Below are 27,099 nucleotides of genomic sequence, written 5' to 3' on the forward strand. Positions count from 1 at the left end.
GGTGGCGGGCCCGAGGAGGATGTACTGGCCACTGCCTCGTCGGGTGAAGAGGAGGATGACAGACCCGGTACGAGTGGTTCCTGTAGGGACTCTTGGTCCGGAGGTACGTGAGGGTCCGGTGCCTGAGGAGAGTGACCTGTACCCGCTGGAGGGGGGCGGCTAACAGTGGCCTCTGACGGGGCGGAACATGATGGTACCGTGGGTTCGCCTTGGGCCTGGTGATATGCCCAAGGCGTCCAAAAGGACCACTGATGAGGATCTTGGTCTGGACCTTGAGCCTCATGGAGAACCCAGCTGTGTGTCTCTGAATCGGGATAGGCGGCACTATCAGCGTGCGATGACTCAGACGCGTGCCTCGATGGCCAGGGCGGAGCAGAGGCCGTTTGAGGATAAGCCCTGTCTCTAGGGTACCGTATTTCGTGCCGCACCGGAGAGCGGTACTGGGATCCATACTGGTACCGAGAGTGTGATCGGGACCTGCGACCGGCGCGGTGCCAGGAGGTTGACTGGGATCTTGATGCCCTATGATGAGAGCGGCTGCTGTGCGAACGGTGCCGGGAGCTGGACCAGTGCCTGGAGTATCGGTCCGGTGAGCGGGACCTCGAGTGGTGCCGCGAGTGCAACCGGTACCGAGGAGGAGATCGATACCGGGACTGCGAGTGGCGCCTGGATCTGGAGCGATGACGAGATCGAGAACGTTGGCGGGACCTCGATCTTGAGTGCTGTCTGCCTGAGGTGCCGAGGGAAGGTGGTCTTACCATGGCAGGCTTGCCTGTTGATTGAATAACCCGCATTGGTGGTGCCGGGGGTTGAGGTAGGGCGGGCTCCGTTAATGCAATAAGTTCCCTCGCAGTAGCAAATGTCTCTGGCGTAGTGGGAACGAGAAGCTCTACCGAGGCATGTGCCAGGGAGCTGTCATGCACCAGACTCGACAGCTCTTGCACGGCCGGAATCAACAGTGCGGAGATTGTCGGTGCCGCGGTAGTTAGTGGCACCAGGCGGCTCGACTTAGATTGCTGCTCAGACTGCGGTGCAGATAGTGGGGCCACAGGAGCTTTAAACTTCTTGGCACGCGGGGAGAGGGAGTGGTGCCGGGCTTGTTTCTGGGCCGGTGACAGCTGGTGCCGAGCTGTCTTCGCGGTGCCGGCGCTCTCTGGTGCCGATGAGGCACTTCTCCCCGGTGCGGACTGTCTGGCAGCCGGTGCTGAAGGTGGAGAAGTGAGGGCTGCCTCCATTAGGAGCTGCTTAAGGCAAAAGTCCCACTCCTTTTTCGTCCGCGGCTTGAACGATTTGCAGATCCGGCACTTGTCTGCAAGGTGAGATTCCCCCAAGCACTTGAGGCAGGTGTCATGGGGGTCTCCCGTGGGCATCAGCTGGCAGCAGGCCGAGCACGGTTTGAAACCCGGTGAGCCAGGCATGGGCCTGGGCACTGGGAATGGGAAAGGGCTAATCCCCAACCCTCTGAACTATATACACTAACTACGTTTACAAAAATCTATTAACTAGAACTACAGAGAATAAACTATATACACAATAAGTATTAGAACGAGTGAAAAGCTAGGGAGGTGGAGATCAGCTAAGCTGCGCTCCACTGTTCCAACGACCAACACAGGCGGTAAGAAGGAACTGAGGAGGGGACGGGTCGGCAGGGGTATATATTCGGTGCCATAGCGGCGCCACACCAGGGGGCGCCCAGCCGACCCACCGATCGTTGCTAGGGTAAAAATCTTCCGATGGACATGCACACGGCGCGCACACACCTAATTGGAATGGATATGAGCAAGCACTCGAAGAAGAAACTGAGGATGTGCTACAGAGTAAAACTGAACAAATCTGTCCCTGGTTCTTCAAAATCACAAAGGTACTATTCTCTGTATCCACAACACCAACTACAATGCACTATAATAGTGCAATTCATCCATTTCAGATCAGAACAGTATTTTCCCCATTACCTGTCCCCTCATATCCTATGAATTCAGCTCCACAAGCTGATTACTTCTTTGTATTGGGCAGAAATTCCCCCTTCCCATATGGCTCTGGTATTTTGCACACCATATTATAGCATAACTGGCCTTGCACATTGTGAAGGTCTTTTCCTTCTGCTGCAGCTTTCAGCATTGGCTGCTGTTAGAGTGAACATACTGGACTCAATGGACTGTTCTGTTCCATTAAGATAATTTCTGATTCACTGCGTATCAATTTCTCTAACACTGAACGCAAATGTCTTCTACTGACTCCTGGGTTTTAGCAAGGAAGATAAATTAGTCTTGTTTCTACATCAGAGTGACATGCACAGGGTACTGTGTACCTTTATTTCTGCTCTTAAACAATAACAGAGCCCACTTCAACCCAGAGAAGTCAATATAAAACACGAGAAGCTCATCCAGTTGGAAAATATTAATCTTTTACTGATAGGGGTTTGCTTTTCTATTGCAGGCCACAACATGTCTGGAAAAATCAAACAACCTCCACCCAACACTCTAGCACAAAGGAGTCTATAGAGAGGAAAGCAGCTTCCATATAGGAAGAGCCCAGGTAGAAGCCATTTTCCCAGGCACATTTGGTTCCAATGAAGAAGCCCTATAATATTCTAAAAGCAGCAGACTCTGGGAAGCATGGCCAGCAAATTCCCTTCCAAGTGCCATCCGGCTTTCTTCCTCAGGTGCAAAGGTATCAAAGCATTTCTGAGAAACTCACTTCTCACTTCTTTTAATGGGAGGAGGCGGCAGACTACAGTCCAGGGTATCAAATTACACAGAGCAAATGAATAAATTCTCTGCAGCATTAGCCCCAGTGCTGCTGAAAATGAGGCTCGGGAATGGTGATTTTGCATCATTCACCACCAGGGTGACAGGCTGGTACCCACTGATAACACAGCTTCAGAGGTAACACTATTTGGAAAACCTTCATGTTACAACCTTCATGTTAAGCTTCCTGGGCCTAAATCTGAAGATACGTTTGGGGGCATGGGAAGAATAACTTCAGTTTCCAAAGTACATGAGAATAAAAAGTAAAAAAACAAAACAAAACCCACAAAAGCACATAAATTGGCTGATGCCATGGAGTCTTATCAAGAACCACACTTTAATCAGATAGGAACTGCTGTACTGTATCAAACCATTAGTCTATTCCTCCTACAGAGGCCAACAGCTATCACTTCAGGAGAAGATAAATCCTCCATAATGTATCCTGCCAATTGGGCAATTCTATACAGGGGGAACACCTCCCTACCCCATAGCACAAGTTTTCATTATCCCACCTCTATCAATACATTATTTTACATAGCTGAAAAAGTTTTTAACAGTCAAATAATTATCCAGTCCTCTTTTTAAACCCAGCTATTCCATTTTGCTTGATAAATTCCCCAGACTGCAAGTCTACATTGCATAAGGAAGCAATTCCTTTAGCTAGTTTTAAAAATACTGCCCACTAATTTCAACAAGTATTCCAGCCCATGTTTAACCAAAAAAGAATTTTTATTCCGAGCATGAAATCCTGCAAAATTTTGTCATAAAATGGCACTGACAGGCCAAAATTAAAAACAAAACAAAAAACCAATTTAAAACCAAACAAAAACCTCATCTATTCTATAAATTATTGCTTCAGATTAAGTGAAAGAATAATGCAAAAATCTCACTTTTCACTGTTTAATTTCATTTAGTTTGAACAACAAAAACTGATTAGTTAGTTTTTAAAGCTGGACTGCCAACACTGCAGGGAAATGGCTATTTGTTAAGAAAATTATTACCAGGGGAATTTTCATGGAAACACTCTCATTGTTCTTCAGTTTTATAGTACAATGATGGATGGATTATTTATTTATTTATTACAAAGCCTAAATGTTCCACAGTGTCTGACATGGCAGTCTCCCTTATGTAATATATATATCCTAGACCAGGGGGTCTCAAACTGGGGGTCAGGACCCCTCAGGAGGTTGCGAGGTTATTACATGGGGGGTCGCAAACTGTCAACCTCGACCCCAAACCCTGCTTTGCCTCCAGCATTTATAATAGTGTTAAATATATATTAAAAAAGTGTTTTTAATTTATAAGGGGGGGGTCACACTCAGAGACTTGCTATGTTAAAGGGATCACCAGTACAAAAGTTTGAGAGCCACTGTCCTAGACAGTAATCTTTTTGGGTCATTTAGTATATATTTGTACAGTCCCTAGCACAATGGGGCCCTGACTAGGTTGGTCTCTAGGAACCAGATTTACAAAGGTATTTAGGAACCTGAAGACTCAGATAGGTATCTAGTGGGACTGACTTTCAAATGGGAGTTAAGCACCTAACCTGCTTAGGTACTTTTGTACAGCATCAAAATCTTTCTGTCTATACCACACTTTTCAGTGGCAATGTAGATAGAATAGCATTTACCTGTTCAATGATATCCCCATTTTCAGCATGAACTTGAGCTATTGCACCTAGATCTCCCAGGCAGCTAAATATCTCATACAGCTGAAACAGAGTGAAAGAGGAAACATTATTACTACTCAACCATTTCACTTGGTCTGTGTTTGACCTTTAAAAAATTCCCACACTCTATCTTTTGACCGAAAACTAGACAGGCCTTCAGGTAAGAACAATGGAGGGTTCGAGAGAAAGAATTTGCTGTCAGCACCTCATTCACAGACCTCATTCACAGTCAGAACAGGGCTTGGTGTGTGAACGTGCCATGTCGCCCCTTTCAGAATGCCTCTCTGCCATCCACTGAAGCATTCACAGATTTCACCAAACCTTTAGAACTTGTATCTACAGTCTCTTGTCCTCCCAGCCACATCATCACATCTTTAAAATGGAGGTGCAGTATGCAAAGACTACGCACCCCAGCAAGCTGCTGACAGTAAACTGAAACACTGCATTTCGGGATTGATAGAAATAGACTCCAGGGGCCATGTCTCCGGATTAAAACCAAATGTGGCTGCAAGCCGCACTGTAAAATTTGGCAACCTGAATCATGATCATCCTTGCCCTGCTCTGATCACTCAGTACACTGCTTTCTTTCCAGCTACTGTTCTAACGAAATAAAAGGGGCCCAACAATGATTGCACACAAAGCAGTAATGTAGCTCTTACCTCTGTGTTTGACATCTGGTACAAATCCTTGTAGGCCATGTAAACCATGAAGGAGTTAACTCCTAGGTGGAGAAGAGGGGAAAAGAAGAGAAATGATTCCATTCCAGTTCTCCCCCCCTTATACATTCACAAGGCATGTGATAATTACACAGACCTAATGGAATGGGAGCCTTTGGCAGTAGCTAGAGGCGAAGCAGACAGTTTTCTGGTTTTCTTCTTGTTTGTTTATTTTCAGGACATTCTAATTCTCCATCTACGGCTACAGAGGATCCCAAGAGATGTTAGAAAACAAGGGGCTAGCAGAAGGCAGTTCTCCAAAACTGTACCTGCCACTCATTTTAACTCCTTTAGCACTGTCTAAAAAGGTCTAATAAAGATGGTGGAGGGAGCGTACTCAAAGCCACAGACAAGACCACTGGTCTGGAAGGATATGTGAAGAATGTGCATGAGACAGCAGACTGACGGATGCATGCACAGCTGATTTCCCCACTGACTAGCATAAGCATAGATGCTGTTATTGTACTTTCATGTTGGGACTTTCAGTGGAAATTCTGTGCCTAAGTCATTTAAGGGTGAGATTTTCAAAAGCACGTGAGTCTCTCACGCCCTTTGTGAGCCCTGTTCAAAAAACCCAACGACTCTGATGTGTTGTAATGACACATGGACTATGATCTGAGGATCTCATGGTGCTTTATAAAGATAAATAAAATAACTCTCATAACTTCCCTCCCCACACAAAGTATTATCTTCCTATTTTACAGATGTGAAAAACCAAGAAACAGAGTGTTGCCTAAACTCAGAGTGAATCGGTTGCAAAGGCATGGACAGAACCCGGGAGTCTTGAATCTCAGTGATTTAATCACATTCATGCTCTTTCCTATGCCACACACACAATGGCCCAGATCCTCAAAGATACTGGGCATCTAATTTTCATGACTTCCATGAGCATTAGGCACCTAAACAACTTTGCAGATCAGGGCCTTTGTGCTAACTGAGTCACCAAGCTGCGGGTGATGGGAGCATTCGTTGGAAAAAGGAGATTAGGGTAAGAGACTTGAGGAATAAAGGGCAAAGGAAAGGAGGCCCTTCCCATCTCTTCACAAACCTTTTTCTTTGATGAGCATCTGTACTTCCTGTTTGACACTGTCATTCCAGTGGGTGATGTCCACATGCAGGGAGTAGTCACAGCAGGTCTTCCCATCAGCCCACTCTCGCCACTTCTCATAGGCTTCTGTCAGGCTGCCCTCTGGCTCAGGGATCACGTGGTCAACTGGATATGACAAGAGAGGCAAGCAGAACTGAGGGTGTGAAAGAAGGGCTCTTTCTCCCCAGCCATGTGGCCACCATCCCATTGGTTCCTCATGTGCTCAGCGACCCAGTGACTTCTGGCTTCTCACTGCATCCTTTACTGGGTCCTTCTCTTAATCTGCCTCAGGTCTCTGCTACCTGAGTGCCTTACTGCCCTCCCACATCCCAACCAGATTAAACCAAAATACCCTGATGGGTCCAAACTGCTTTCCCGAGCTCCCACACAGCACAAAGGGAAATGAAAACAGCAAGCAGGTCTTCAGAGCTTCCCCCTCCGTCATTTTCTCAGACACATCCGAAGTGCATTTGTCAGACAGGAAATGCACTGAGCCTTGACTTAACAGCCTTTGGCATCACACCAAGGGCTTTTACAGGCTTCTGCTGAGAAATCAGCCGGAAGCAGTAGGACCCTCCTCCTTCCCCACCCCTATTTCCACCCCATTAAAACTTAATCTCCTGCTAAGACGCAGTCCTAATGCACCTTTTATTGCCCCTGACGTAATCTGCTGCGGCAGTCCATTTTACAAAACAGATGCTGCCACCAAGACCATTATTCCACTGGCCACCAGGGGAAGGAGAGAAGAAAGAAAACCCAAACTTTCAGCAGTTGGATCAATGATGTTTCTTACACCCTAAGAAGTTATCCAAAGCACAGACAGCTATGACCAAGTTATAAACCAAGTTAAACCCAAGTTATAAACCAGAGCACATCTATAGCATCCTTGAGGGCAAGAATCACGCATTCTGATTCCTTTTTCATTAGTGCTGTTTATTTCTTTAGACAGCATGGGATACTGGGGTATCATTCTGTCCCTATGCTGGAGTTCATCTGGGCATGCTGCCCTATTGTGAAGAATATTGTGTTTGTTTGTGTTCTCTGTTAAGTTGCCCAGAGACCTTGGCGCTGTGCAACCTCATGATGTGGATTTGGATGAACAACTCCTTAGGTTTTGACCCACCCCAGTTCCCTGACCCTCTCCTGAGTTTCAGCAGGTTTAAATGACCCTCACCTGAGTTCTGGGTTCAAATGAATTTACCTCCCTGATGTAAGTGAACCTCAAACAAAACAGCACGAAAACAGGAGTAAGTGCTTATTTCACCTACTGTTGGACTGAAATGATAACCCTACCCATGTCTGCTCCAAGCTGGACCAGGGATCACTCAGAAGATTCATGCACCATGGTGATCTTTCAAAAACACTGGGCTCAGTTGCAAGATGGTAACAAAACTTCAAAGCAGGAAGTTTCACGTGATTTGGGTTTTTATTGTAGATGTCTTACCCAGCTGCAATAGGGCACCTAAATATTAACCTGGCTAATATGTGACACTTAAGAGAAATCAGGATGAGGGTCAACAAAAGTAAAACTCAGCATTTAGAATGTGTATTATGGGCCGAATTCTGCTCTCAGCTACACAAATGCAATCTCACTGAAGTCACTGGTGCTGCATACCTGTTAACACAGCAGATTTTAACCCCACATTCTTCAAAGCACTGCACACTCATCAATCCTCTAGGAGAGTCTGAGGAGCCAGATGTTAGGTGCTGTGGTTTATTGGTAATCGAGGGCAGAAGTGATTCTGTGGCACTCAAGTGAGCCTCTTCTGAGCAAGGTAGCGTCGAGGCACTAATAAGCCTCACATTTCAATACCCAAAGGTATATTTTGTCCATTGATTAAGGAAATTTATCTTCACAAACCTCCCCAATCAATTCTGATAGATTAAAAATACTACTACTGCTAAACTCTAGCAAACATTCTGATGACCCTGTCTGCTGGTAGCAAATGCTAGTGTTCAGGCTTGGTTCCATTTTCCATTCTAAACCTCTTTTTAATTGGAGATGTCAGTGAGACAGGCCAAGAGGTGGGATTGCATGGCAAGAGACAATTTTGTCGTGGAGAGACAGAAAGAGATGTGTTTCTCCCCCTATTATATAGCAGGTTACTACTTCTGGCTGCATGGGCATGAATGCAGACAATTTGCTGATCTTAGCTGCACCGGTGGCAAGTTTTCTATTGGCATCTCCTAGTCCACCTAGATCAGGGTGGGCAAACTTTTTGGCCTGAAGGCCGCATCGGGTTTCAGAAATTAGATGGAGGGCCAGTTAGGGGAGGCTATGCCTCCCCAAACAGCCAGGCATGGCCTCGCCCCCACCCCCATCTGACTCCCCCCATCTAACCCCCCCCGCTGCTTCTCACTTCCTGATGCCCCCTTACCCAGGACCCCGGCCCCATCTACCCCTCCTGCTCTCTGGACCCCTTGCCCCAACTGCCCCCCGATCCAACCCCCGTCTTCCTTCTTGACTGCCTCCCCAGACCACTGCCCCATCTAACCACCTCTTCTCCCTAACTGTCCCCCACCACCCCATCCAATCTCTCCCCTCCTTCCTGACTGCCTCCCCGGGACCCCTGCGCCATCCACCCCCCCTTCTCCCTGTCCCCTGACCGCCCCCGGAACCCTTGACTGCCCCCTGCTGCCCCATCGAATCCCTCCTCCCATTCCTGATGACCACTCGTGACCCCTGCACCATCCACCCTCCCTTCTCCCTGACCGCCCTCGGAACCCCCACCCCCATTCAACCTCCCCTGGTCCCCTGCCTTTGACTGCACCCACCCCATCCACACCGCCAGCGCTTGACCACCCCCCTAACTCCCCTGCCCTCTATCCAGCCCCCCTCCCCCTCTCCCTGCCCCTTTACCACGCTGCCTGGAGAACTGGTGGCTGGCGGCACTACAGCCGCACCACCTGGCTGCAGCCAGCCATGAACCGCGCAGCACAGAGCACCGGGTCAGGCCGGGATCTGCAGCTGCACTACTCCAGGAGCTCGCAGCCCAGAGCACTGCGCCCACAGCACAGTGAGCTGAGGGTGCGGAGGAGGAGGACAGCGGGGGAGGGGCCGACGGCTAGCCTCCTGGGCCAGGAGCTCAGGGGCTGGGCAGAATGGTCCCACGGGCTGGATGTGGCCCGTGCGCCGTAGTTTGCCCACCTCTGACCTAGATCCTGCTACAGTTCTGCTTCTATTCAACCATTCTTTCCTATTTTCCTTGGGTCTCCCCCATATCTATTGAAGCTCCCCATTACCCCTCTTTGACACCAGTCCTTTTCCCACAGCTCCTGCTAGGGTCTCCTCCAGCTGCCCAGCTCCTTTCCCCTATGCCCACATAGCTCCCACACATTTCTCCCCAAATCCCAACAGCTGCCTTCTCCTAATTCATCCCTCACCCTTCTTTCTGCATAACAATACCCCCTTTCCATTGTCACTCTCGCCCAAGCTTCCTCTGCCAAAAAAACCCCAAACTCCAACCACAACACACACCCCTTCTCAGGAACTACGGAAGCCAAGACAGTAAACAAGCTAGTCTTTTGCCATGGTAGAATGCTGAATGCAGCAGTCCTTTTTCAAAGCCTCTGTGGAGTCAACACAAAAGGAACCGCCCAATGGACTTACTGATCATGGTGGTTCCGCCAGCCAGAGCTGCTTTCGTTCCCTGGAAGAAGTCATCCACAGCAGTCATCCCCTTGTATGGCATCTGCAAGTGAGTGTGGACATCGATTCCTCCAGGGATCACCATCTTCCCATTGGCTTCTATGGTTTTAACTCCTCCAGGGACGATTAGATTGTCTCCAATTTGCCTGATGAGATAGTAATCAGAATGGTGAGCCATACACATATGAAACTTGACCACAAAGTATTCTACCAATAACCTACCAAAAGTAGGGAAAACCCTCTATCAGTACAAGACAGCAGCGGACTTGAGACAATCTAAACACAGAAGACAGCAAGAACCTAAACCAATGTGAACAAGCTCTGCAGAAACCACCACACAAAGAGTTCATTCAACAGGACCCTTTAATGTATGAGTGACTGGGAAGGGCTAGAAGGGGTGAATGGTTTCAAAATCCCTAAATGCCAGCCCTTCCCCCAGTAAATATATTCACTCCCCCACTCCCACCCCTTAAGGCTCAAGTCTAAGGCTTACTTCTTACAAAGCATGAGAACTCCTAAGAGCAATGATACAGTTGCTGGGCCAGCCCTGGGTTTGGAGGGTTTTGCCATTCCACTCACATCACAAGGTCCCTAAAGTAAACAAAGGCCTCTCTTACAGACATCGCTGGCTGCAGCTTTTGTGAACTCAAGTGTAGTTTTCAAGCCCAGTGTGTTCACCGTGCTTCAGTGAAATTAGGGAAGATGCCTTCCCACTCAGGGAGATTCCCATTAGGCCCTGTCCTTCTTGGAGAGGAAGGACACCTTTGCTAACTGCAGTACTGCATTGTGGGCAAGGCAACTAAAATCTCAGTTCACTAAAAGTCCCCTCTAAGACTCTGTGTATCTAAAAACCCTCAACTATATATGTACCTAGAACCTAAAATGCTCCTTCACTTCTAATCCTACAATCCTGGAACTCCATATCATATATCCAAATAACATTTCCCTCCCTAGATGCACCCAAAGTATAAAATCCTCCTCCCCACAGGCACCTCTCTCTCTTTTCTCCTATAAACTAGTGCACCTACACCTTAGTACTCCCTCCTCTATAAGCCCCACATATGCATCTCACTACCCTTTGCACATCCATTCCTGCTCCCAAACACTGCAGCCCCTGCCCCTATAAGTCCTATATTCACCAATCCTCTTCTCACTCTGCCCCTATAAACTAGGATAAAAGACTGGCTGGCCTCATCAGGGAACTTTCAATCTCTTTGGTATATCTGGAAGGGAAGTAAAATAGGACTATATCCCTGCTCCCTGCATTTCAGTGTCAGCCAGCCTAGAACACCTCTTGCACACCAGTACTGAATATTCTCGGTAAACACTACTTCTTTCCATGACTCCTTACGGCACCAAACCAGTGGTTAATAGGCTGCCTTTGCCTTCAGGCTTAAAACAGACATGAAAAAATGCCACTTAAAAATTATTTTCCTACTGTAGGTTTTAAAAAATACATTTCCATCAAGGGAAGGCTGAATATTTTCTTTGTATCACAGGGCAAGGCATGTTTTTTTGGAAGTGTTTAAGTTCCCTTGCAATGAACTATCCTAGGGCTTGCAATCCACCAAACTGGGATTTAGTCCCATTTCATATACTTTACACATTAGAACAATTTCAGCCTTTAAACAGTGGAGTCATTATTGTGCTCCATAACACACCCAGAAGCCAGATGAAAAGATGAGATTCACAGTTTTGCCTGAAATCTCTGAGAATTTTAAAGACGTAGGTTCTCAAAAGCACAGATCCATCCTCTTTAGCTCTAACAAATGGGATCTTGTATAATTAGGGAAAGTGTCATTCTTGTGACATAATCCTGCTGGATACTGGACAAAGCTAAAAGATAATTCCTGTTCCCACTGCAGTTAGATATCATCTCAGCATACAATGGATACTGTGTCATCAACGGATACTGTGTCATAACTTATCGGTTTAACTGAAATTTATTCACTGGGGTTACTGTGCGAACATGTCATGGGATCACACACACACACACACACACTCCACCGAGTAAGGGGGTGGAATTCAGTGTCTCTCCAGGTGGGTAAGCAAACTACAGAATCCACCCAACCTGGACTGGCATACAATAGCCCACAGACCCACAATTCCTCCAGTCAAGAGGAAAATAGACTCCTGCCTCTAACAAAGAAGATAAGATAATACGGGAATCCGGTACATACTTTATGAGACCATCCTCCATGTAAATGTCAGCACAGAACGACTGGTCATCATTGACTATTCTGCCTCCTTTAATAAGAAGACGATCACTCTGTGGATGGAGAAATAAAGCAGTCATGAGTGTTAGAAAAATATATACTTATCACGGCAAGGAGCCTTCTTACTGCAATACAGCTGTGCTTAGCACATATATTATCTTCTATATAACATATGCAGTGTGAATTAGTTTAGGTAATAAATTCTGACTGTTAGCGATGTGCTGAGGAGAAGTAATGCCAAAGACTCAAAAATTCAGGTTGTATTAAGCTATTTCTGTATAAAACAGGTTTTCAGAAATAGAAGAGTGGCAAATAGTTTAATACAACCTGAATTTTCGAGTCTTTGGGCTTGTCTACATCAGAAAGTTGCAGCGCTGGTGAGGGAGTTGCAGCGCTGCAACTTAGGAGGTGTACACATCTGCAGGGCACCACCAGCGCTGCAACTCCCTGTTTGCAGCGCTGGCCGTACTCCCGTTTTGTCTCGGGTGTAGAGGATCCAGCGCTGGTGATCCAGCGCTGGTAATCAAGTATAGACACTTACCAGCGCTTTTCTTGACCTCCGTGGAATAAGCAGGTATCCCAGCATACCTGAGGAAGCCTCTGGTAATCAAGCTGGTCTCCTTCCCTGGCTTGCTCTCGCGTTCCCCGAACCCCCGAGCAAGCAGGTCTCCTTCCCTGAGGTTTGCTGGGTGGTTCGGGGAACGCGAGAGCAAACCGCGGCGAAGCTGGTCTCCTTCCCCGGTTTGCTCTCGCGTTCCCCGAACAAGCAGGTCTCCTTCCCTGCGGTTTGCAGGGTGGTTCGGGGAACGCGAGAGCAAACCGCGGCGAAGCTGGTCTCCTTCCCCGGTTTGCTCTCGCGTTCCCCGAACAAGCAGGTCTCCTTCCCTGCGGTTTGCAGGGTGGTTCGGGGAACGCGAGAGCAAACCACAGCGAAGCTGGTCTCCTTTCCCGGTTTGCTCTCTCGTTCCCCGAACCCCGAGCAAGCAGGTCTCCTTCCCTGAGGTTTGCAGGGTGGTTCGGAGAATGCGAGAGCAAACCGCGGCGAAGCTGGTCTCCTTCCCCGGTTTGCTCTCTCGTTCCCCGAACCCCGAGCAAGCAGGTCTCCTTCCCTGCGGTTTGCAGGGTGGTTCGGGGAACGCGAGAGCAAACCGCGGCAAAGCTGGTCTCCTTTCCCGGTTTGCTCTCGCGTTCCCCGAACCCCCCTTGAAGCCGCCCAACAGCGCTGCAGTGTGGCCACATCTAACACCACTTGCAGCGCTGGTTGCTGTAAGTGTGGCCACTCTGCAGCGCTGGCCCTATACAGCTGTACTAATACAGCTGTAACAACCAGCGCTGCAAAATTTTAGATGTAGACATGGCCTTTGGCATTACTTCACCTTAACATATAGGACGTAACAGATGAGTTACACAAAGCACATATTCAATTGTTGAGAAAGAACTCAATGCTTCCTAAACATAGCATGCAAATAATAAATATGCATATACTGTCCATACCATATACCAATATCTAATGTAAATTCAGCAGCAGTGCTGAAGTACTGGACTGATCTAATGCCCAACAAAATCAATGGGAGTCTTTCCACTGAATTTCACTGGGCTTTAGATCAGGCTCTGTGTCAATAATTGGCATAAAGTAATAAGAAACACATTACCATTTCTTGGGATATTTGTATATTATTAAACAAAGATTAGAAAGTTATCAAGATTGTGAAATAAACCCCAAAGCTCAAGGATGAAAGGTTTCTCTCTCTAGCATAATCAAGCTATTGCACAAGGGAAAAAAAATCACCCTTTCAAAAAGTTACATTTATCTCTAGTTTTTCCCTCTAATATGCAAGTAAAATTCAGTGCTAGTGAAAGTTACAAGATAAGGTACAAGGTACAAGCCCTGGATGTGAAAGTTCTGCACTATTTACAGTACCTATAGAAGGGATTCAGCACTGTCTCCTCCCCCTCATAGTGCCTCTGCAGAGGACAGAGCAGTAGCTCAGTCTCTGTAACTCATTCAATCCTGGGCTTCTGTTAACACTTCAAGACTGACTAGAAGTGCCAGCTGTGCTGGTGGTTTCTGTGATGTGGGTATGTGTGTCCAGTGGAAATGGGAGTAGAGTCTACCACACCCATTTCACATTCCACATAAGTAGGGTGACTAGATGTCCTGTTTTTAAAGGGACAGTCCCATATTTAAGCCCTCCTGCTTTTTAAAATGGACAAACTGTCTCATATTTTCTGTCTGTCCCTCCCACTCCCAATCAGTACTGGTGAGTCCTGCTGCTGATCAGATCCCTACTCGCCAGCCGCCTGCCCACCAGCGGTGAATGGGGGTGGGAGGGTCCAGTGGCCGAAAATGGGGGTGGATGTGCAAGGCTGGTGGTGGGGCAAAGATGCACCAGCTCTTGGCCAGCAAGGCTTCACTCCCATCCCATTTCTGGCTGGTGCTGGCTGCACGCGGCAGTGGCTCGTGGATGCAGGCAGGCTCCAGGCAGCAGCCAGTTATGTGTTGCCTCCGCTGCCCATCCTTTGGGCCTTTATGTCCTCTCCCTGCTCTCTCCCCCCTCCCCCCCTGCAGCAGGGTGCATCCTGCTCCCAGCACTGTGCAGACCACCAGCCCCTGGTCACAGCTTCACCTCCCACCCTTGGGAGCGTGGGGCTGCTCCATCCCTTAGGCACCCTCCCCGCTGAGCGACCTCTCTGGCCTGGTTCGCTGAAGCCCCTGCAGTCAGGTTCCCTGGGCCCCAGTGCACAATCATCCTTAGGCCTTAACCTCTTCCTGCCTGTGCTGTAGCTGGAGGTGGCTGGGTTATGGCCAGTAGCAGCCTGGAGGTGTTAGCTGCCTTTTGACACTATACAGCAGCTAACATGCTGTCCTCCTGCCCCCGCCTGCAAAGCAGCTCCCATCCCTTCCCTCTCACACAGTGTCAAAAGGCTGCTACTGGCCACAATCTGGGGAGTGCGGCATGTGACCCTGCATCAGTCCCTGTCCCACCTGCATGTGTTGCCCCAGGAAGACGTGGAAGAGGCAGGTCCGTCCCGGGGCCCAGCCAGACATGGAGGACAGAGTGCAGCGGGCAGGGAGGGTCAGGTAGGTCGGTCATCCCCCGTGTGAGAGAGGTGTACAGGAGTGTGTGGGGGGGGATGGGAGTGCCAACCCTCCCAGCGTGAACCCATAAGCCTTAAAGACAAGAAGGTAAACAAAAAGAATCCAGCTACACAGTATTTCTTTTTAATAGGGCTCACTACACTTGATGTTAATTTGAATGTTTGTATGGCATAGTTCTGATTGATTGCTGTTGAACTCACTTGAATAAGTGTAATTTTACCAGGTGTCTCATATTCAGCATAGGAAATATGGTCACCCTACATATAAACCTCCAAGCAGCCCTTCTGTGGCAATGATGCTTGGTCACTGTATTGACTTAAACTGGATTTTAAAAAGTGACCTTGGAGGGGCAAGGCTATGTGTTCCATTCCCCATCCATTGATTCATCAACACTATTGTTTCCTGTTACAAGTGGCATAAGACTTCTCTGAAGGTATATCACATGTGTGTCTACAGAAGAGTGGAGGAGTATCCATGTTATAATCACTAAAGACCCATCAGGGTATTAATTCAGAGGTCATCGTGAACCATTGCAGAGTTGAACAGATGTGTTCTGGGAATGACTTTATTTTAGAAGTCAGAAAATAAAAAGGTAGATTCACACACACACAAAGTCTGATTATGTGAACACATAGTTGTGCAAACAATGGAGGCCTTTGGTCATCCAGCACATTTACCTTGATTAATTCACTCACAACTGAAGCTATGTCTAAACTACTGTGGTAAGTCAACCTATGCTACACAACTCCAGCTACATGAATAACATAACTGGAGTCAACGTACCTTAGGTCGAGTTACTGCTGGGTCTACACCACAGGGGGTCGAGGGGAGAAACTCTCCCATCGACTTACCTTATTCTTCTCGTTGGGGGTAGAGTACAGGGATCAACTGGAATGCGATCTGCAGTCGATCTGGCGGGTCTTCACTAGACCCGCTAAATCAACCATTGGTGGATCAATCTCAGAGCGTCAGTCTGGGCTGTAGTGTAGACCTGCCTTGAGCCTCATCTCTCCATGGGATGGAAGGGTTATTTTCCCTGTCCCACAATACAGAAACCAGGGGTCACCCAACAAAATGAATAGGCAGCAGATTTAATATAAACAAGAGGAAATACATTTTCACACAATGCACAATTAATCGATGAAACTCATTGCCATGGGATGTTCTGATGGCCAAAAGTATAATTGGGTTCAACAAGAACTAGGTAAGTTCATGGGGTACAGGTCCATCAATGGCTATTAGCCAAGATAGTCAGGCAACCCTAAACCTCTGACTGCTAGAAACAGAGAGGGGAAGACAGGGGAGAATCTCCTCAAAATTTCCCTGGGCTGTGCACTGCCTCTGAAGTTCTGGTACTGGCCACTGCCAGTGATAGGATACTGGGCCAGATGGACCACTGGTCTGACCCAGTATGGCAACTCTTTTGCTCTTAAATACCATAATGAGACTGTAGCTATAGCAAAGCTGAGGTTGTTACTATACCAAAGCTGTAATGAAAATCTAACATGTCACAGCATCAAAGCAACAGCTTTTGTGCCTCTGTATTCCAGTGTATATTGATGGAAGAACTGTGGCTACCATTTTAAGCAGCAAAATCCAGGTAAATAACAGTGTGAGTCAAAACTTACATTGGAAATCCTTGTCATTTCAGGGATCTGAATTAGGCCTTTTACAGCAAATTTCCCCAAGGCTTCCCCAAGTGTATTTACATATATATCCCTTTGGCTTTTACTCACAAAAATGGTTGTGTGCACAAATTTTGCAAACACGTTTGAGGCCCTTTTCAACCATGGCTACATGTTATTTCGATATACATAAACACTGAATTCACTTTGCGTTATTTTAAATGCTACTCGAGATAGGGGAAAAAAGACAAATGTATGAAACCGCCAGAATTTTACATGGGATGGTGATGCTTGTGCAATCAAGGTGGTAACAAGTCCAATGGCAGCACATGAGAGAGTTGGACTGAAACTACTGTGTTCATTGGAACAGTTGGGATTGTCCCTGGAGAGTTAGCCAAGTCAACGGAAAGCACACAAGATCCTCCTACTGTTTGTGGATTATTGACACAAGACTGGTCTGGCTAGTAATATATCTAGATGGTAGATATATGAGAAAACAGCCTTTGGCATGGGCTAACTTGGCAGTTGTTTTAGCTCAAATGGAAGAGTCTTTCCCCATGGACACCGGCTTGCATAGCCCGTGGCCTACATTTCCACTTCCATCTCCACCGGAAAGGATGCTGTGCATGTTGGCAACACAAGCTCATGTGACCTGACATTATACAAGGGTTCCTTTTGGCTTGGTGGCATTAGTTTCTTTCTTCAGGGGAAGTATGTCCACAACAGTGGTAAGGAAAGACCTTCGAAAAAACAAAATATTAATGGGTCGTACAGGAAGCGTAAGTAGCTCTCAAGACCACAAACCTCAAAAGCTAATACTCTGGCCAACCTTTGACATTTGAGATAAGGATCAACCACCAACCTTAACTAACTACAGTTGAGTCTAACCAGCCCAGCTCCAGGGACAAGCAACGTGGATAACTTCTAAAGGTTTTTTTCTGGGGATGCCATACAGGATTTAGTCTTCTCAAAAGATACATGGGATCTAAACAGTCCCCTTCAATCATCAGGGTTTTTTTTTTTAAACTAATCTCCAACCCTGGCAATGTTTTTATCTGCCCTACCACTTTTCAAAACCCATCTCTCCCTTATTATATTCTCAACTCCACTCAGTACCAACAGCAGCATATTCCTCTATTTCCATTGATACGGAAGTAGTGTTTTAGTATAAGAGCCGCCAACCAATACTGACTGAAGATTCCATCTGCTCCCACCAGCCACGGTCATTCTGAACTCTCACTCACAGCCCTTCCTTCTACAGCAAGTTCAGACTGTCCTCCTCATATCTCCCCACCCCCAAACTCTTCTTAAGTTAATGAACTCTGGAAAGATCACCATAGTGATTGCAATTGGCGACCTAGCGTAAAATGAGAGAAATATCCTCCTAGGGGTCTCTTCTGCATGCAACAGCCAAAGCACCTGAGAGTGGATTGTTTGTACATTCTCAATCACTGCAAACAAGACAAAGAAACAGGGTGGGGAAGGGTTTTAATGAACAACGCTGTGAACACTGACTGCACCTTCACTCTAGGTCCCGGAGAGAAAAGGCTTGGAAATTAGCCAAGGTTTTACCACACAAAGGCTCTCCATTATCGTATTGCCTAAATCCTTAATTACCAGCAGCTGAAATAGCCTCACCCCTCTCTGCACCCCAAATATGCAGCATTAAAATAGGCCATGAACTCACATCCCCCATGCAAGCTCAAACAGACGCAGACTGAAAGTGTACCAGCCCCCTACACCAAAATGGCCTTGCAGAGAGATACAGCCTCCCCTGCTCCTTTTCACGGTTGACAAAGTTTAGACAGCAGAACTAGGCATTTTAAAAGGTTCACCTGCTAGAGAGAGAATTTTGGGAGCTGGGGTGTGGTCGCAGGTTATATAAATAGCTGTACAGGCTGGCCCAATGGGAGCGTCTAAAGGGTCTAAACAAAAGATGGAAATGCAGCAGAACTGAGAGGGCAATCGAATGACTATGTGACCTCTCTTCAACAGCAGCAGGAGGTAAGGCAGTGGTTACAGCACTGGGCTGCAGTCAGGAGACCGGCTGTTACTGACTCTCTCTGCAACCTTGAGAAACTCACAACCTGACTTGGTGTGTCAGTATCCTCATCTATATAGTGAGGATATTACGGCTTCCCTCACCTCTGCAAACACTCAGTAATCTGTGGATACACCAACTAAATATTTAGTAACCAACACTGGTTTTGGTGAATAGCGTCAGGAAAGCCCAACATGGAGACTACTACTGTTATTATAAACATACATTAACTAAATGTTTATTTCCCATCTCTGCTGAGTCCTGAGTTCCATGCTGCTGTTCTGCTTGTATTGTAATCTGTACAGTCCTAGCAGTTAATGACTGGGTATAGTAACCAGTGGAAAAGCAGAACTTAAACCTGATCTAATGGGTTTAGAATTTATACTAACTGCAGAAAAAATGAATGTCTGTCCCTAGGGCCCCAAGGCTCTGGCAGACACTGGCATGGCAAAGAAATTCCCACCCAAACTCTGCCTCCTACATTTCAGTCCCCACCAGCTTGGTGCACAGGGATGCACATAATGCAGTGGAAGAGCGTACATCAGCACACCCCCGGCACCTCCCACCTTATGTAGGAGTTTGGGAAGCCTGAGCTACTGCTCAGAACTGCTTGGCTAGAAGAAGTTCAGAGAATCTGGAATAATTAAAGTTATTAAAGAAATAAAATAGTTTTAAAAATTACTCATTTTAATTGCCAACAAAAACATGCAAAAATAAATAATCAATTGGAAAAAAAAATCTGGTGTCCTTCCTCCTGACCCCTCCAGAACAGTTCTCCCCTCCTTGCATACACTAACAACTTGACTACACAAACAAGCTAGGGTTGCCAATTTTGGCTGGACATATTTCTGGAGGTTTCATCACTCGACAATCTTTAATTAAAGAAAATTAATCTTTAATTCCTGGAGATTCCAGGACAATCCTGGAGGGCTAACAACCCTTCAGCAAGCTGGGGTGTGAATCTATCCCATACTAGCCTGTCGCAGACTAATTGCCGACAGGCACCTTGCTGATGTGTGCTAACAGCTTGTTTAAGCACTCTGATCCAGTCCTCTGAAAACAGGACTAGCTCAAAGTGCTCTAACAACCTGTAAACATGTGTCAGTAGGGTACACACGGAGGGTTAGACCATGGCAGGCAGATGCAGGGTAGAATCACACCCCAGCTTGCCACGAACTAGTCATTCATGTAGACAAGCCCTATGGTTTCTCTCCTTGCATTATCTGTTATGGCCCGTTGTTCCTTCTTTTTTTTAAATGTTCCAGGTCTATTCTAGATTGTAGGAACATTCCTTCTTTACCTAAATGCCAAGCACACCCATGTACCTACCCAAATCAGCAACGAATGCTGGTGACTGTTTATATCCTGTCTAAAGCTGAATTTCCTAAAAGACAGGACAAAAAAAAATACTGATTGATCGGCATCCAGATGCCATCACTTAATACATACACATCACGATGCTGTTAAGATTTGCTGTAGCTGAGAGTATCACAGGCTCTGAGGTCCTGAATCTGCAGAGCTTACTTGGACAAAACTCCCATTCCCATCCTAAGTGCTGTGGCTTAGCTGCGAGCGCACACACAGCCTGAGCCCCAGTGAAGTCAATGGGAGTCTTTCAGCTGGATTGTACAGGCTTTGGGTCAGTCCCATGAACGGAGATGTGTGCTGAGCACGCAGAGCACATGCCTGTGTATTGAGCACACATGCTAACCGTTGTTCAGCTTTGGTAGGGTTTTCTGAAGGATACTGAACCCTCATTTCAACAGCTGCTGCTGGCAAGAAGTTACTCTGTGCTTAGCACAGCATACCTGGTAGCTCCACCCTCCTGGAGTTGCATAACGTCACTAATATAGGTTAAAATAAAAAGCACAACATGATATGGACCAGCCTTCTCTGGCCTGCAAACCAAATGCAACTTCCCATAGTCATCCTAAGGAAACCTCAGCTGTGAGTGGAAGCCAGCTAAACTGATTACAGGCAAGTGAGGAGAGAAGCAAAACACAAGGTGGCATGGTCACTATTTGAAAAAATATTAAGTGGCCCCCTCCACTATAGGCAGTTCTCTGAAGAACTCTCTTCCCTCTTCTATTCCCCAAATACATGTTCAGTTCTGGTGGTTAAGAGGCAGGTGGCTATGGAAGAGCAGAAGGTTATAACTAAGGTCCTTCATTTCTGGTTTTTACTGAAAAAATCCCAGGTTTTATGACAGCTATTATTTGGTTTTTACCAACTTTCATCCCAAATTTGGACCACTCAAGTACATGAAAATCCTGATTATGTTAAGAAAATCCAATTAATTACATCAAGCAGATGAGTTTATATCAATAATAAATCAGTCTAAGTGTAAGTGTGAAGCTGCCTACTAAAGGAAGGCAACGTCATGGAAGATACAGATATGCACACACATGCAGGCGCATATGTGTATGTACTGTTAAGATTCAGTTCATGAAATAAAGCACAGCATCAAACTGCTTTTACTTTCCAGACTCTTACAATTCTCTATTTGTTGCTTTTTCTTCTGTCCTCCAATATTAAAAAAAATGTTGATGCTAATTTTTGGCAGCAGTTTTCACCTAATTATTTTTGTAATAAACACCAATACATTCCCAGGAAATTATAAACAAAATAAAAACTGAAAACAAAGACCCGTGGTAATAATGCAGGGTAAGAAGACGGAGATTAGGTAAGTATATAGCTGCTTAGAAAGAGCTCAAGGGCATCCAGGTATCACCTGTTCTCTATAATTAGCAAGAGGAAGAAAAATCCTTCAATCAAATCTGAAAGGTGGCCAAGCTGCAGTCCCCAGAGACAAGGGATCTGGGCTTTGGAATGTGTCAGAGGGAAATTCAAAATTGCAGGCAATTGTTCGTCATCTATTTGTGGAGGCAGCCCACTCCATAGCTGACCTTATACTTTCAAGCAGGCAGCCAGCATTGGGGATTGTGGCTTTAGGCAGATAACCACCAAATTACGCAACATCCTAATTCAACCCAGCCAGCGTGTGTTTTGAGGGGCTCTGTGTCTAAACTGCTCTTCAGTTTCCACCATGTTTACAGGAGTCTGAGCAAGATGCAGGGGGGTGGTTCCTTTGAGTGAGCAGGTGAGAGGTCAGATTACTATGGCCATGTCTACATCTAAAATTTTGCAGCGCTGGTTGTTACAGCTGTATTAGTACAGCTGTATAGGGCCAGCGCTGCAGTGGCCACACTTACAGCAACCAGCGCTGCAAGTGGTGTTAGATGTGGCCACACTGCAGCGCTGTTGGGCGGCTTCAAGCGGGGTTCAGGGAACGCGAGAGCAAACCGGGGAAGGAGACCAGCTTCGCCGCAGTTTGCTCTCGCGTTCCCCGAACCACCCTGCAAACCGCAGGGAAGGAGACCTGCTTGCTCGGGGTTCCGGGAACGCGAGAGCAAACCGGGAAAGGAGACCAGCTTCGCCGCGGTTTGCTCTCGCGTTCCCCGAACCACCCTGCAAACCGCAGGGAAGGAGACCTGCTTGCTCGGGGTTCCGGGAACGCGAGAGCAAGCCGGGGAAGGAGACCAGCTTGATTACCAGAGGCTTCCTCCTTCCACGGAGGTCAAGAAAAGCGCTGGTAAGTGTCTACATTGGATTACCAGCGCTGGATCACCAGCGCTGGATCCTCTACACCCGAGACAAAACGGGAGTACGGCCAGCGCTGCAAACAGGGAGTTGCAGCGCTGGTGATGCCCTGCAGATGTGTACAGGTTCAAAGTTGCAGCGCTGTAACTCCCTCACCAGCGCTGCAACTTTCTGATGTAGACAAGCCCTATGCCTTTCAGTTCTAAGCACTTGGAAAGATTTTGCATTTTACATAAAATAAGCCAAACACTGATGAATTGCTCAACAGGCACAGGCAGAATCTAGGGCTTTCCCTGCTTCTAATGGTTTAGGTTGAAATAATGATTTCCTAGGTCTTCCTAGATATTCAATGTCATTAAATACATTCAGCTTATTTTGTTTTGCGGTGTTCCCTCTCTCATTGCCCGTAGTGCTCAAGCTGCGGTCTGAGACCCAGACTGCCAGGCAAGGACTCTGGAGTTTGAATCCAGGCTCTGACACTGGCTCTCTGTGTGGCCGCAGGCAAGCTGCTTAACATCACTATGCCTCACATCTGCACCCTGGAGAAATTACAGACCAGGGCCGAAGGGTAATACATTTTGAATCCAGATCCAAACTTTACCAGCATTCAAAGGGTGTTTGGATCAGAGGTTTTGAATCATGCTTATCTCTACTTATTCGCCTGTCTAACCAGAATATTTTGACAATGCATAAGTGTCAAAGCTCCATATATACATGTATATGTATCAATGTACTAGCCCAAGCTGAGGTTACTTTGACTTTACCGGAAAACATGCCTATCTTTTCACCCTCTTCTTCCTTGAACTCATCAGATTTCCTTAGCTGTCTTCTTTATCCACACATTCCTTATAGCCATCAACCTCTATGCTAGACAATATTGCTAGGCTGTAGGATGCAGCTACTGCTGTTACCAAGCCCAGAGAAAAAATCATCAAATGGTTCTGAACTTAAAGACTTTTTGGTCATCATCTTTCCTCCCCCAAATAGTGAATGCAAACACAGATTAACAGCACACACTCCTTATAAGCACAGAGCAGGCCTGTCAGCACCTCGTCATACAGAGCTCACGTACAGCAGGTCTTGCAGACTGAAGCCTCTTTAGAATGGATTCTTTCAAAAAATAAAAACATATTTGACACCACCTGCCCAATGGCACCCAAAATAAATAAGGCATCAATGTTTTATGGTGACAATGACAATCTGGATGGGTGGTACTGTGCCTAATGCACTCATCCTATAGTGCTGGGTACCAGAGAGAAAATAAGAGAAAGAAGCGAGTGAGACACAACTGAAAAGAGAGAAACCGCAACTGGAAAAGTCTTAGGACAGACAAAAATGGGACACCCCAACACAGACAACTGGATCAGTCACAGACACTAAGGGCCAGGTTCTCAAAAGTGCTCTGCCCCCAGCAGCACTCAGAGCTGTGATGCTAAGAGCCAGATTTCCCAGATAGCTCAGCGGCCAAAGTGCTACGGGATCTTTTGAAAGCGTGTCTCCAACTGCGATTCTGAGCTCTTGCGACAATCTGGCTGTAAGTGCTGTCTTCTGAAAGACAAGCGGAACATTGAGACAAGGCCAGGGAAGGGGATAAGCCAATGGGTCTACCACAGAGCTAAGAACTAAGTGGAGATGTGACTCTGTAATGCATGACAGCATTTACACAGCATTGTAATAAATGTGGGTGACGATTTAGAAGAGTCAGCATCAGACACAGTCTCTGTTCCAGAGAACTTGCAGTTGCTAACCTGCTCTGATAATAAATCTATTACATGAACTTCATATTCTTAAGTGTATAGTTGCTCTTCTCTCATCCATACCCTTAAAACCAACAATAAAAAATAAAAATAAATACCTCTCATTCGGATTAGGGGCATCATCTTAATGAGTCCTCCTCCAGAGGAGAATGTATCATTTAAAACTAACAGATCTGGTTAGCATCAAGACTCAGTTTTGTGGCAAGTAACTTATCAGAGTTTATCCTGTCCAGCTAAAAGGGGCTCTGTCCAGATTCGCTGGGGCCAAAGATTAATCTATATTTAGAATCTGATGGGGAAATATAAATGTCAGGTCCACTGCTAAGAAACTGAATAAAAGCTTGGTGGCCACCATTTGTGTGTGAGATACAAAAATACCACCCCATCCTCACCCCCTTACTCCTGCAGCAGTTCACTAACACCACACAATTAGCTGCTCCAGAGCCCATTAACAATGCTCCCAATGACTTCAACAGGAGCAGAAGCAGAGTTACTTGTTCTCTTAATCTGTGCAGGTAGTTTATCACTGCAGCACAAATATGCTACATGAACTGACGTGCTTGCTGGACACATTCATCTCATGTAAGTAGTATGTGGGTTATGGGAAAGGGACAGAGTGTTTAATCTTCGCTTCAAACAAAGGACAGTAAATGAAAAATAAGAACTAAAAACAACCATCTGACAGCATCATTCTCTTGAGCTGTCTGGGCTCCAGTTTTGAACATTTCTTTTTTAAGCAGTAACAAAAGAATCCCTACAAAACACAATAATGTTAAGTGGGGAAAGAACTAGAATTTTAAAACTCAAGATTTGCAACCTAAGGGTCAATCCTGCTAACACTTGCTACCAAACCTACCAAATGTTCACTCCTAAGTGTCAGAAGAATAAGGACCTGGGCAAATGACACAGGAAAGGACATTATTTAAAAAAAAAAAAATCCCAAACACTTGTCCCAATCCTGAAATCAGATCCACACAGGCAGACCTATGCAGAACCCCACTCACTTAGAGGACTTCATTGCAATGACATAAGGATAAGCCTGCCAAGATCAGATTGCAGGACTGGATCTGTGATTTTTATCTTAACCATGTCCTTATAAATTTAATCTGACTTGTTTTCCCAGCAGGCCCCTGGGATTCATTCCTTCTAGAAAGGGAAAGGACAGTCAATCAGTGAGAGGGGAAGACAAGGCAGTTGCAGGTGGAAGAAAAATGATTCCTACATGCCTCACTCCACTGACTTGAAAATATAAAGAGAGACAAATGACTGCTACATAAATAAGGGTATGAAAAAACTTAAAGCCATTAAGGGGGGATTTTATTATAATATTAGTGGATAAAATGATGACATAATCTGAGGAACGATACTTTTTTTTTTATTTAAATGGCCATTTTGTTGCAGATGTGAAGGGCTGCTCATTGCTAATAACTGCTAATGACCCTAATGACTTTATTTGTATATTATATGCTAGAGGATGAATGAGGCCTCAATTAAAAGGATACAGCTTTATCTGGGGTTCGTCCTGGGCGCTGGAGCCAGACACTCTCCCCATATAAATGAGAAAGAGGAAGATCTGCATTACCTCCTATCCATTAGAAATGACCTCACGTCTATGGGCTCTGGAATCTGTTTAGATGTCCAGATGTAAGGGGACTTGTAGGGGGGAGGAGGAGAAACTGAAACACTTTTGAGGAAATGGGCCTGAGTAATGGCTGGGCTTCTGCAGCATGTTCATTCAGAGCAGCCTCGGATTACAATAAAGACACTGTTCGCCCTGCCAAAGCTCATTTGTGCTTTTCCACACCCACCGAGTCTCCATGCCAGCCAGCGTCAGGCTGCAGCACCAACCATTGTTGGCCAAGGGACATTTATCTGCAACATGCAAAGAACTGTGGAGAGAGTATGGTCATGGGGTTACATGGAAGAGACCAAGAGTCTGGATTCCTGGGCTCTCTTTCAGGCTCTGCTAGACTTGGGACAAAAATGCACTTCTCCGCTCTGTAACCTTAGTTTAGTACCCTGTGAAATGGGGATACGGATAGATCTGTGGAGAGGTGTTGAAAGACTTGCTATTTGTAAGGCACCATTAGATCCTCAGATGTAAGGGCTCTGCAGGTCATTTTGTCAGTGGCACAGCCCTCTTGTCACAGACTGTTGCACATCTCACTACCTGATTGCAGGCACAAGTATGTGGCCTAATTTTCGGGAGCTGCTGCACACTCATACATCCCACTGAAAGTCAGTGACAGAATCTCTGAAAACTAATCCTATAACAAGCTTTGCACAACAAGTTCCAAGTGCATTTCTTTTGCAGGCACAGACTATGCACCCAACCCTGGTTGGATCTAAGCTTGGCTCAAAGTTTCCTCCTAATGCAACTTTGCCAAAATCCTTAGTGAGACAGTAAACATCTCACTCCTCAATTCCTTTATCCTTTTCCTGCATTCTTGACATTGGCATTTTTGACTGAGGTAATACATTATTTTTTTAAAATAGTTACATTCTATCATGTCCATACTCAGCTGATGTTCCAAAATATTGGGTATGCAAGTAATGCTTCACAGCATGATGCTGTATGGACCAGAGGAAGCAATTTCAGAAAGGCATGTTACCTTTAGACAGATATGGCAGCACTCACCCTGTGTACAAGACACAAAAGTATTGGTAAGCATTCCATGGAAGCAGATGTGTGGCTTTAAATTCTCCTCTCATTAAAGCAACAATGGTAACTAAGATGTTCTTGCACCAGTGGTTTGATGTCCCCCTCTCATACCAGTGAATCCCAGTTTTGTCCCCTCCTACTTATACAAGAGCCCAATGAGTGCCATGATTTGGAACTGTAGGGGTGGTAAATACCTATCTACCTCAATAATTCTCATGCTATTTTCTACC

The 27,099-nt window shown here is 46.2% G+C and overlaps 1 protein-coding gene across 2 annotated transcripts in view; it reads right to left on the bottom strand.

Moving 5' to 3' along the window:
* DPYSL3 (dihydropyrimidinase like 3) overlaps positions 1–27,099 on the bottom strand; it is an 83,165-nt gene that overhangs the window by 20,170 nt on the left and 35,896 nt on the right. For both annotated transcript variants that reach the window (XM_030573292.1, XM_030573293.1), the window contains exons 2-6: positions 12,049–12,137; positions 9,830–10,014; positions 6,181–6,345; positions 5,076–5,137; positions 4,378–4,458 (exon numbers count right to left, since the gene is read on the bottom strand). In XM_030573292.1, the coding sequence (XP_030429152.1) occupies positions 4,378–4,458; positions 5,076–5,137; positions 6,181–6,345; positions 9,830–10,014; positions 12,049–12,137 (582 nt within the window). The remainder of the gene's footprint in view (positions 1–4,377; positions 4,459–5,075; positions 5,138–6,180; positions 6,346–9,829; positions 10,015–12,048; positions 12,138–27,099) is intronic.

This window comes from Gopherus evgoodei, chromosome 8, assembly GCF_007399415.2.
Source record: "Gopherus evgoodei ecotype Sinaloan lineage chromosome 8, rGopEvg1_v1.p, whole genome shotgun sequence".
Classification (NCBI taxonomy): Eukaryota; Metazoa; Chordata; order Testudines; family Testudinidae; genus Gopherus; species Gopherus evgoodei.